Source organism: Vicia villosa, linkage group LG7 (assembly GCF_029867415.1).
Source record: "Vicia villosa cultivar HV-30 ecotype Madison, WI linkage group LG7, Vvil1.0, whole genome shotgun sequence".
NCBI classification, from domain to species: Eukaryota; Viridiplantae; Streptophyta; class Magnoliopsida; order Fabales; family Fabaceae; genus Vicia; species Vicia villosa.
The window spans coordinates 78,939,187-78,952,069 of NC_081186.1; the positions used below are offsets into that span (position 1 = coordinate 78,939,187).

The 12,883-nt window shown below is 32.7% G+C and overlaps 2 protein-coding genes across 2 annotated transcripts; both read right to left on the reverse strand.

Moving 5' to 3' along the window:
* Window positions 1-1,495: 1,495 nt before the first annotated feature.
* Window positions 1,496-2,898, reverse strand: LOC131619436 (protein FAR1-RELATED SEQUENCE 5-like). The gene is made up of 2 exons (XM_058890530.1): window positions 2,706-2,898; window positions 1,496-2,664 (listed from the first exon to the last, which is right to left on the reverse strand). Exons 1-2 carry the CDS (start codon window positions 2,896-2,898, stop codon window positions 1,496-1,498), a joined length of 1,362 nt encoding a protein of 453 aa, XP_058746513.1.
* Window positions 2,899-10,744: 7,846 nt separating this feature from the next.
* LOC131617557 (myb-related protein 330-like) lies at window positions 10,745-12,353 on the reverse strand. The gene is made up of 3 exons (XM_058888829.1): window positions 12,122-12,353; window positions 11,705-11,834; window positions 10,745-11,384 (listed from the first exon to the last, which is right to left on the reverse strand). Exons 1-3 carry the CDS (start codon window positions 12,249-12,251, stop codon window positions 10,994-10,996), a joined length of 651 nt encoding a protein of 216 aa, XP_058744812.1. The 5' UTR covers window positions 12,252-12,353; the 3' UTR covers window positions 10,745-10,993.
* Window positions 12,354-12,883: the final 530 nt, after the last annotated feature.

The following is a 12,883-nucleotide window of genomic DNA, read 5'->3' on the forward strand; positions in this document are numbered from 1 at the left end:
TAAAACACAAAACCATCGCAATGCGATTAATCTCAAAACCAATCCCCGGAAACGGCGCCATTTTGTTGAAGCAGTAGAGGGCAAGCAACAAAAGATTTGGAAATATTTATCCGGGAATTATCGTGTCCACAGAGATTGGTTGAGAAAAACTGCCGTTCGACTATCTCGCGTTCTATGTTTCATGATTTGGGGTGCGGTAAGGTAAATGCGGGAGAAGTAAATAAAAGCAGATAAACATTCTCAATAGTCTAAGAGAAAGAGTTATGGAATTGTATTTCGTTCTACCCGTCTAATACTTAAATCCGAAGATCTATCGCTCGACACTCACAATACGCATCAACATCACTGGGCATCAATCGAGACGCCACATCGGTGCCCATGTCTGCAACACCGACGAAAGCTCAACCACACTATTCACATCAGCGATTTCTCCACCGACACAAACAACACGGAGGCATTAAACTCGATACCCATTACGATTGTTAGCCCTAAATCCATGTGTGCAATCCAGAAACTAACACTTATCATTCCTAATCAAGATCTATGATGCCCATGTCTGCAACACCACAAATCCAGAGCATTTAAGCAAAAAGATCAAGAACAACAACAATGATAATTTGTAAAGCAAATATATAAACGATCCCAAGATCCACAAATATGCATACAATAAGAGTAGAAATATACATACAACACCCACCATTGGAATGAAACAAAGGGAAGAGAGAAGATGAACCGGAAAGATCTCATCGGTACAATGGAATCGAGACAGATCCATGATCAATCCACATGGTGTAGCATCCAATGGTGTTTCCTCAAGCTCTAAACTACCAAAAATGGATCAGAGCTCAACTTGTCAAGAAGAGATGATGAAAAACCTAAAAAATCTGATTTTACAACATATATACAAAAACTGAAGTCGCAAACCGCGCTAAGCACGCCTACCGTGCTAAGCGGGCTGTTTTTTATTGGTCTTAAACCGCCAGACCGTGCTAAGCGCCAAAAACCCGCGCTAAGCGCCAAAATTTCTGCCAAATGTGTCAAAAATGCTCCCAGACCGCGCTTAGCGCGGTCAAGCCCGCTTAGCCCGCTCAATAGAAAAATGAAATCTTGTTTTGGTCATAACTTGAGAACCGTAACTCCGATTTGCGCCCGGTTCGAGGCGTTGGAAAGCTTATTTCATGCTCTATCTAACAATGACAACATATCAACCAAATTGGTTATTTATTATTATTTGGTTTTGAGCTTTATTCGCCGAATGAATTGATTCCGCCGCTCAAAATCGCGCGTTTGAAGCCGTGTCTTCGCCACGTTATTGCTCATGCTCCAAATACGCCTCAATACCTACAAAATGAATAGAAAACTATCAAAAAGTATAAAAGTATATGAAGATACATCTATTCATAAAGTATACGTATTTATACACAAAACGGGGTATTATTCGAACGGTATTAACAAAAAGTATCGATAAGTGCCACTATTTACAAACACAAAATAACTACATTTTGACACTTAACACTTTTACAGCTCTTTCGAAACCGTGCATGAAATCAACAAGACTGCTTTTATTCTGAACATACATCTTGATAAAAGAGTTGAAGGCTTCAGAGATTGATGTAGTTCTTATACCACAAAAAAATTTATCTCGCATGTATGCACTAGCCCATATTCTCTTCATCTCATATGTTTTCTTAACCCATTTGTTGTTTGATAAACCACAATCATCAACTACCCTCTTCCACTCATTTTCAAACTCGTCTACAGTATAAGTAGCATAAATCAATGACTTAAAATCTTCCAAGAATTTTGGATTTTTCACATTCTCAACAGCATTTCTATGTAAATGCCATGAACAAAGACGATGCAACGAGTTTGGAAATACATCTCGGATAGCTTCTCTCATTGCAAGATCTCCATCTGTAACCACTCCTTTAGGATGTTTATGATACATTGCTTCCAAAAAGGTATTTAAAACCCATTTGTATGTCTCAGCTTTTTCATCAGAAACCAAAGAACAACCAAATATTGTAGTTTCTCCATGATGCTTGAATCCAGAAAAAACAACAACAGGCTTGTTATACCTATTCTTCTTATAAGTTGCGTCAAAAGCAATCACATCACCAAAACATTCATAGTCATTCCGACTAACTGAATCTGACCAAAATAAGTTTTCTAAACGTCCTTCATCTGTTGTGGTAAACTTCGAAAAGAACATTGGATCATTATCAGCTTTAGCCTGTAAATAACTCAAAACAGCAAAAGCATCCCCTCCTTCTATTCTTGCCATTGCTTCATTATTTAAGTAGTTATATAAGTCCTTTTTACAAAATCCCAGACCTTTATGACCACCTTTTTGAGCCATCATAAAACCTAAAATATGACATGTTCTAACACCTTGTGTATGCAGGCCATCAACAAGAGCTTTATCTGATTCACTCAATCGACGATACTTAGGAATCAGATGAACATAATGTGTTGGAGTTAACTCATGGTTATGAGAGGGCTCAAATACAGAAACTCTCCACTTTTCAGTCGCAAGATTTAGAGCTACTCGAAACCTCGCACGACATTTCATTCGCATCGTTGGCCTCAGATCTCTACACCGTCCCTGCTTTTTATCACTTTTACCCTCTCTGTTACAAACTAATTGACGAACAATTATATTCCCTTCATAATCACGTTTTACATCATCTTTTCTTATTGCAAACCGTGATATTTTGCATATATTTCATAGAAATCTATTGCTTTTTCCTCATAAACAAATTCGAAACCTCTTATCTCATCATCTGTCAGGTCATTAATCTTTTTGTAAATATCCATGTCCTCTTTTCCTTCTTCATCACCGACATTATTACAACTAACCAATTCTTCACAATCTATATCTTCATAGTCTACGTCCATTTGAACCTAATAAAAATACACAAACAAATATAAATATTTTAGATTCTCCATCTACATAATAGTAAGCTTTATGAGAATTAAAAACTCAACAAACAGATGCTTTTTCTCACAACTTTACATTATAAGCATAACGGTAAGATTTAATGTCAAATATTCAATATGATGCAAGAAGGCAATGAACCATGATTATTTTTTATTATTGTTTGAATATTTTTGACTATTTTTTTTAAAAAAACACCTATAATTTAGAGACTAAGCAAACAGACACACATAAATTCCAGTAGATCTTCCTTTCATTTTATTTATTGACCTGGATAGATCAAAGGTAAATTTGGAACGAGAGAACTATAAGAGTTTTGACCTTCTTTGTTTTCTTCAAAATCTATAAAACAGACCATGTAAAATGGCTTCAAATTGAAAGGATACATCTAAATCACTAAAGTGTCATTGAGTCCTATGAATCAAAGACAACAAAAGTTTGAACAAGGAGTGTTAAGATCTGAAAGAAATTCTAAGAGTTTTCACACACAATTAACCCAATTGAAAATTAAACAGAGATAAGAGTTATTCTTTTTCTTTTTTAATTTTTATTTTAATGATATTTAGTTGTGATGCATAAGCCAATTATCATCATCATTTCATAACAGTTGCTACCATTTTATTCTTTATAAGAAAAATAATTCTTTTTCAAACTGTTTTGACAAACCCATTATCATCATTTCATAGCAGCAACAATAGCAGAACAAACATAATCCACAAACTACCAATGTTTAAAGACAAAACCCATTTATAAATATTAATAAAGAAAATAAATACAAAATTATTCATCTATGAATATTAATAACAGAAAGCAAATACGAAATTATCCATATATGAATAATAATAACATAAAACAAATACAAAATTAAAGAGAAAAAAAGAGAAATTACCTTGTAAAAATGAGTAGAAATCTAGCAAAATATAGATGTAGCAATGAAATATATGAGTGAGAGAGAAGAGATTGATTGAAAGAGTAGAAAAGATGAAGAAGAAATTGACAAAGTTTAGAAAGAAAAGATTGGTTTAATGGAAGATTTGAGAGAGTAGTAAATCAAAGTGGAGAAGAAGAAAGAAAAACAATAGAATGAATCGTGGAAAAAAGAAAAAAGAATTCGAAAAGATATTGTTTTATTATAGAATAAAATAAAAAATTACCATTAATATATTTGGGGTAAATGTATAATTATTCAAAAGTATATAACTATTTAGGAATAAAAATATGACACATCATAAGAACACCTAATAACTTCTACACTTGACAACTCAGATGGGTAAGGTTACCCAATTTTTTTACGTGGGTAAATAAGAATTCACCAATAATTAAAGTCTCACATTGATTTCTAAAGAGAAAAAATTAGTGTATATAAGGCCAACATCAATATGCACTATAGAATTAAAAACAGACTGATACTAGATGGGTCATAAGCCCAATATGTTTAACATTATATTTTAATTTAAATAAATTAAAATTTAAAATTGAATTAAATTAAAAATGAATAAATATATAAAATTAATAAAATAAAAAAGTTTCAATTTAATTTAATTAAAAAAATTAAAAAAATAAATAAAAAATAATCCACGTGGATTTAAAATTAATAAAAAATAAAAATAAATATCATGTAGATTGCCACGTTAAAAAGAATAAAGAATCTTGAGTGGAATAGTGAATTTGGGAGCCTAATTGACGGAATCTAGATATTACGAGGGTTATTTAAAAAAAAAAAATTTTACGAAGGGCTAAAACCTGAATTCGCTAACACTGCGGGGGTTTGTATATTTAACCCTTAATTTAATAACTACTTACATATTTTCATAAAACTTATGAAACAATATTTCTATTTTTCTTGCAAATATTTTTTAATTAATAAAATAAAAAATATTACATATTTTTTCATTTAATATATCTAAAATAATATTAGCTTCTTTGCTTTTTTATAAACAAAATATTATACCACTCTTTCATCATACTATTTACAACAAATAATATTTGTTAGTTTTAACATTTGACATTAAAATCACTTTGAAAAAACTCAAATACAATATAATACATATCGTTATGAATAATTGGATGATTGTCTCTCAATATATTAATTTCCTATTTATAATGAATTGTATTTATTACATTGTCTAATATGATGTTCTATAAATAGGACAAATCTCATTATAGAAGATTACACCGATGAAACAATATAGACAAATTATCTTCATCTTTCTCTCTTCTCTTTTATCTTCTATCTCCTTATTTCATAATACATTATCAGCACGGAGCTGTCAGAATGAATGACGGTGTAACACCCCATAATTTCTATTATTTAATTTAATTGGAATTTAAATTATTAATTGGAATATTTGGAGTTTTGGTGATTTATTGGAAAGTTAGGAAAAATAAAATAATTGGGCCTAGTGTGATAGTTAGGAAAGGGGAGATGTAAGCAAGGGCCTTACTAAAGTAATTTTTATTTTTCATATAATAAAGGAAGTTGGAAAGAAAAGAAGAATGAAAGCAAAGAGGAGAAAGGAGAAGAATCAAGCATACGTGAAAGCAGAGGAAGAGGAAGCTCTCAAGATCTTGGCTAAGGTAAGGGGTGACTAATTCCTTTTAGCCTATATTATCAGTTTATGAATGATAGAATTGATTAGGAGTATTGTTTGTCCCAATTGAATGCATTAGAGATTTTGGGTTTTGAAACCTATGGGGTAATTTGGTGGATTTTGATGAAATTAGTGATTATGGATTATACTTGATGTTAGATAAACCCATTAGAATGTTGAATTTGGCATTGTTTTGATGTTGCAAACATTTTGGTACGTTTTGGATTGAGTTGGGAAGACGAAATGCTGTCAAAAAGGAAATTTTTGGGTTCTGGTTCAGCGCGAACCGGGTTCCCAAATGGGGGAACCGGTTTCCCAGACTCGCTGGAGCGTAAAAATTGAGATTTTAGATAGGGAACACGGGTTCCCAAATTGGGGAACCGGTTCCCACTGAGTTGGACTGAATTTTCTGAAACTTCAAAATGTCATAACTTTTGATCCGTAAGTCTATTTTAGCCGCCGTTTTGAGAGTTGGAAAGGTAATTGAGTATTCTTTCTAGTAAAATGGTTTAACGGGCAATGGCCCGATTTTATTTTGAAAACCTCAATTTAATCCGTTTATGGTGTGTTTGTACATTATGTGCATAATTTGATGAATGTGACAATGTGGTGATGATGTGGCAACATAATCGTAATATTAATGTTGCGTTCGGTGTGAAATTGTGTATGATATGATTGTTTTATTTGTGTTGAAACATGACTACGTTATACTCGGTGTGGCTTTCGGTGAGTTTGTTGTGATGATATTGTTCATCTTGATTGGTGTTGATGAATAGTATGCTAGTTGTGATGCATGCATTCATAATCATACTTGTGGCTGTATCTCGGTGGTGTTTGGACCAGTGGAAGCTAATTCTCATTGTATGGAATTAGTGATTTGGCGATGTCCGTATCCCGGTGGTATTTGGATCGGTGAGATGGGTTAATCCCATAATTTGGTACCATATGCATAGTATCTCAATGCATTAGTATGTATGTTCATTATAACATGGGTGGAAGAATTCCAGTGTTATAATGTGGTGATGTGACTTGTGTTTGGTTATATTTGTGAATTATTGGATGAACATTCTAAAATCTAGAATATGTTGCAATAGGGCGAACAATTATTTATGATGTTTTGTTGTTTATGAACTCATAATGTATATTAATTGTGAATATGTCTCACCCTTACTGTTGATCATTTTCAGATTAGAGAGTAGCAGCTTTTGAGCTTGGTGAGGATAACTCGTAAAGCTAATTCTTTTTGTTGGATAAACTCTTATTTTTGGTTGTTTGAATAAATTTGGTTGAATTACGAGTCGATGACTCTTTGGTGTTGGTAACCAATGTTAACATTATTCAATTTTGTTGAAATTCTATTCCGTTGCATTAAACATGTTTTTGGTGAATAATGTTGAATTATGTTCCTCGAAAAAACAAGACAAATGCTTTTAAAATTTTATTAAGGAGTTGTAGTATCATTTTTGCATGTTTTACTCTAAAATTAGTTTGTATATGCGGAGGGATTAGAAGGGTGTTACAGACGGCACTTGCGCCAGTAATAAAGATGTTTGTCTCACTGATAGTGCAATTTCTCACACAATTTTCAAAGATAAAAAATATTTCTCTAATTTAATGAAGCGAAGAACTGATGTCAGTACTATATTTGGCACCTAAAAAATAATTGAAGGCTCCGGAAGAGCCATTGTATTGTTATGTCGAGGAACAATATTACACATTGAGAATGCATTATATTCCTCTAAATTTAATTGAAATTTATTAAGTTTCAAATATATACGCCTAAATGAATACTATATTGAAACAAAAGATGGAGGAGGTATCTAATATCTTTGTAGTACATAATAGAATTTGGACTTTTTCTCGGACATGTACTGCACTTATATTAGTACAATTGACGCACATGTCATTGTAAACCAGAAGTTTACAAATGATAATAAATTTGTAATTCGACATGACCGATTTTGGGTCATCTCGATATATAATGATGCAAAAAATAATTGAAAATTCAGGTGGTTATCAATTAAGGAGCCAAAAAATTATTCAATCAAATAAGTTATCATGCAGCTCTTGCTCACAAGATAAGTTGGTAATTCGGCAATCACCAACAATAAATGGAAATAAGTCTATCAATATTTTAAAATGTATACATGATGATATTTGTGGGCCAATACACCCATAATGTGGACCATTTAAATAATTTATGATCTTAGTTAATGCATCCACTAGATTGTCACATGTTTGTCTATTGTCAACTCACAACCAGACATTTGCAAGATTGTTAGCTCAAATAATTCACATAAGAGATCATTTTCTTGATTATACTGTCCATAAAATACGTTTTGATAATGTTGCAGAATTTTCATCTCAAGCATTCAATGAGTATTGTATGACTATTGGAATTGACATTGAACATCCAGTAGCACATGTTCATACACAAAATGGGCTTGCAGAATTATTTATTAAACATACAAAATTAATTTCAAGACGACTTATTATGAGATGAAAACTCTCATTTTCTGCTTGGGGACATGCAATTTTGCATGTGGCAATATTTATTCGCATCAGTCCAACGTGTTACACACTTCTTCCCCCTTTACAATAAGTTTTTCGTAAAGAACCTAATATTTCTCATCTAAGAATTTTTAGATGTGCGGTGTATGTCCCAATTTCTCTACTACAACGCGTTAAGATGGGTCCTCAAAGGAGGATGAGAATGTATGTTGACAAACCATCTTCATTTTCTTAATTACTTTCTCACACCTCAATGAGTCTGCATATGGAAACTGACAAACCATCTGAAAAAATTATAGACAAAGACAACAAACAAAGAAAGTCGTAAATACTGGGAAGCTTACCAATAGTGGTCTTACTCTCCTCCTTAGTATTAGCATCAATCAACAGGAAAGTTTCAATGAGCCACTAAGAATGTCTTCTCGAGGTTTCATCTTGCGGAACAACGCCTCCGACCTAACCTAACTCTTTAAGGAAAATGATTAACTATTTCTTCATGTAAAGTTCCATATGGGAAAATTCATTCTCCTTGTAGACGTATGACTTGTTCCCCGTTAAAAAGTGGCTTTGGCTCTATAACTTACAAAATAAAATCGTACATCGGTATTCCTGCTCAGTCTGGCACAAACTTTTGTATGAGCCTTTTTGTTGACAGGAAATCAAAGACTCAAAATTGAAAACGTATACTCTTGAAAAATTATTTGCATCCACTATATTTGCTGCATATTTTTTGTCTTCCTCTGGGATCAGCACATCCTAATCAGAGGAGGGAACCACATCAATAAAAGCTCCTTAGAGGTTACCTTTGCGAGCAAAAATAGAAACGGTCTCCAAAATTTCAGGATTTATTTGGGAAACTGAAGTATCTCCCTTAGCTTTTCGACGCATGGTGGGTACCACTTCCATTAGTCAAGAGAATATTGTGTCTCAAAGAATACAGACGACCAAAGAATAAAAGGTAATGATCAAAGAAACTTTATAATTGTTCCAAAAAAAATCATTCAATGTCTAACTAAAAGAAAGAAAATAAGCATCATCAACAATCCATATTTTCTCTAAAAGACACTTAAGTACTCTAGTCCCCAAAGGTCATCATGATAAAACGGGTGAAAATATATCTAGAGTATCAGACGCATTTAAGGCTTGAGTTCTCTAGGAGGATGATGTTACATCACAATTTCTCACTTAAGTTGGGTGATAACCAAAAAAAGAGGTAAACCGTGGAAAAGCCCTCACTCTTAAAAAAAGAGGCAATGGCTTGTGGGGAAATTGTTTTGGGCCGCCTTGAGGGCCAATAGTTACGGTCCATAGAGCAGAATGACTCACCGCACCGTATGTAAAGCAAGTGCACTAGCCTAGGCAAAAATGTAGGTGATCTCATTCCAAGACCAATCAGACGTATATCTGCACCTCACGCCAATATATCAACAATTTGTTATAACTTTCATACAATATAAGAAAGAGAACGCGTCATTTCTTAAGTAATTCAAATTCAAATCTCATTCCCTTCATCTTACTCCCACAGTGACTTAGGCGTTGCAGTGTTAACCTTGTAGGTCAGTCTCTCTTCCACCGTACTAGAAGCTTAAGTCCATCGTGGTGATCTACATCCATCGTTCACCGATCAATTCTAGTTCTTGCACAGTGTGTGTGTGTGTGTGTGTGTGTGTGTGTGGTATTGAATAATGGTCCGTGAAGATCGGCTCAATCTATAAAATAAAAAAGCTTGTCAATCACTAATGACCGGGTGGATCATCATCTACCGGCTTTGTACACAATGAAACCCCTCCTTCCATCCAGACCATAGATATGTATTCAACATTTCTCCAAGCTCCATGTTAAACAGCTATAAACAGTTATAATGTTCTTCTCTAATCATTAGAGAATCATAACCTCCCAATCAAAAGCCTAATCACAGACTCGAAGTGATCATCATTTTTTTAAATGAAGCTTATATTGAAAGAAAGAAGATTGTTACAAAAACAATAGGGGACATAAACTGAAACCCTATCAAGATGATACGAACCTAAAGAATGGCAAACCAAGCTGATTCTTTACAAAATTTACACGAATATTTGAAGGGATGGAAGAATAGTAAGTAGGATCGGATAAGCTAAGACCTAGGTTAGCAAAAGCATCAGCACAGTTTGCCTTCCCTATATATATGAGAAACTATAAAATTCCAAGAGGAAACTAAATTTATACAATTAACCCAACGGTTCCGAATATGCCACAGAACCAAAAAAGGAGACTTGACATATATTTTTTTAGTTCGGAATAAAAAATACGTGTATCATCTATTAATTGAGAAGTTATATATGTATAGTTAAAAATATACATTTTATGGTCTACCGATATTTCGCACTTTGATGATAACATTGTAGTAAGGGCCTTATTATAAGAGTTGTGCTATACTTACACCAGATTTCTACACCTATCCAATTTACACCGTAGAAATACAATAGATTCAGCTTTGCACAAATTTTAATGTAAGAGAAAAAATTATTAAAAAATAAAAAATATTAATTTATGGTATAATATATGGTGTAAGTGTAAGTTTGGGTGTCAAACTAGCATTTCTCTTATTATAATTAATGGACCATCTTATACCATGCACGAATGCATGCGTTGCATATATTTACATATCTATAAAGACAAATAAGCACATGCATGTATATAATTAACTCCTCTTGAAATGAACTATACTTTGAAATATTTCCAATCACATCCTGAGATCTTAATTATACATATATCTCCCATGCATTGAGATCTTAATTTGGAGAAAAGAAAAATCTCTCCAATTTCATTACACAAGCACAATTAATCAATTTTTCTAGAATCAAATTAATCCTGCCATGTAATTCTTTATTTATCTTTTTGCATAATACTCCTATGATACTACTATATTATTATATATTGTCATACAAAACACCATGAAGTGAGTGTATATATATTAACAATTAAGATCAATAGTCTTCTGAGACTCACAATCATTTGAAGGTAAAGCAATGGTTAAGTCAAGATTCAAAGAGGACGAAGAATCAATTGTTGAAGAAGCTTCTTTCCTTGTGACAGAAACAACACTCTTATTAGCGAGTGCATCGCACAATTTGTCGAAGGAGATGAGTTTAGCATTATTATCGATATCTTTGTTCATGGACTCATCACATGATGATGTGCCAGCAGTTGAAACATGAGGACTAATACTAGGAAAACCTTTGTGTAACTTGTGATTATTTGGATCAATTCCCATTTTTATTAGCTTCCTACGAATATGAGAGTTCCAATAGTTCTTCACCTCATTATCTGTACGTCCAGGCAATCTTCCAGCTATGAGTGCCCACCTAATAGATAGATACATACATATACATGTACAACTATATAAGTTAAATTCATTATCAAAAGATGAAATATTTAATAACATATATATACAAAACATGTTCTTATCAAGGAATACCTAATTAACATTTTTGACACAACAGTTCTTTTACAAAAATATACAATTTTCATTTATGTGAATCACTAACTTAGTATCATGCAAATCTATAATTTTGTAACTATAAAATGATAATTAACTATTTATTTTGATTCATCGACCAGTGCTTTTAGGCACTCGTTAACATTTTAATAAATAAATAAAAGCATGTATTCGAGAGTAGTATACCGATTGCCAAGGAGGGCATGGAGTTTAATGACGAGGTCTTCTTCATCTTGTGCAAAGACTCCACGTTTGATATCTGGTCGTAAGTAGTTTAACCATCGTAGTCTACAACTTTTGCCACAACGATGCAACCCTAACCATAGTAATAATACATATATTATATATTTTTAGCTATAAATTTTTTTAATGTGTATGAATATTCATATGAAGTGGCTACATGATATATCTTACTATAAAATCGTTAAATTAACTTAAAAAAATTTATTCAAATTTTCTTTAATTAATCTAAACGTTCTACTATAGTTTGCATCGTACAGAGATTTCATTAAAGAGAATCAACGTGGTTTTATTTTACATCGTAGAAGAGTGATATTATTGTATAGTATTGATATGAGTGAATGAGATAATTAATGAACTAACCAGCAGCTTTAGGAATGGAACCCCAACATCCTTCACCATGAACTTGTATATAATCAATAAGCTTTTGATCTTCTTGCTTAGACCAAGCACCTTTATTGATGTTCTCTTTGTCACAACAAGGCTTTCTCATTGTTAGTTATTTTTTAGCTTAAAGCATAGAAAATGCTAAAAATTGTATATGGGAAGAGAGAAAGAGAGTACAATTGTGAGAGTGGTTACCATGACAAATGTCACAAAGATAATAGTTAGATATATATTGGTGAAGAAGGGAGGTCGATGTATGAGTTGACTTGGACTGGTGGTTTTGGTTTGTGTAGTTGGTGAATAATTTGTTTGTAATTTTTAGAATAGGGTTAAGAGTGTTTGACTTTTTTGTTTTACTAGTTTTTCATTTGCTTACCGTTAAGTATAGGTCTTTTTCAAGCGTGTGTTATAATTATAGATTTACAGTTATTGAGATGAATTCTATTTGGGTTGATACAATGAAATTGGTCTAGAGTGCATGTACCACTAGAGTCACTAGATATGTATGAAGCTTCAAAGTTGGAAGGAAGTTTGTAGTGCAATGTTTGAAGTCTTCATGTTGAATGACAATTAAATTACATGCAAATAAATGTAATTTTTTGTTAGATTTATATCTATACTCAAAAAAATTGTATCTGCTCTTCATACAGATATGTTGGACCCGCACGGTAGGTGATAAATGAGAGAGACAGCCTTGGCTAGCTTGGTACAACAAATTAAAACTATATGCAATTTTTA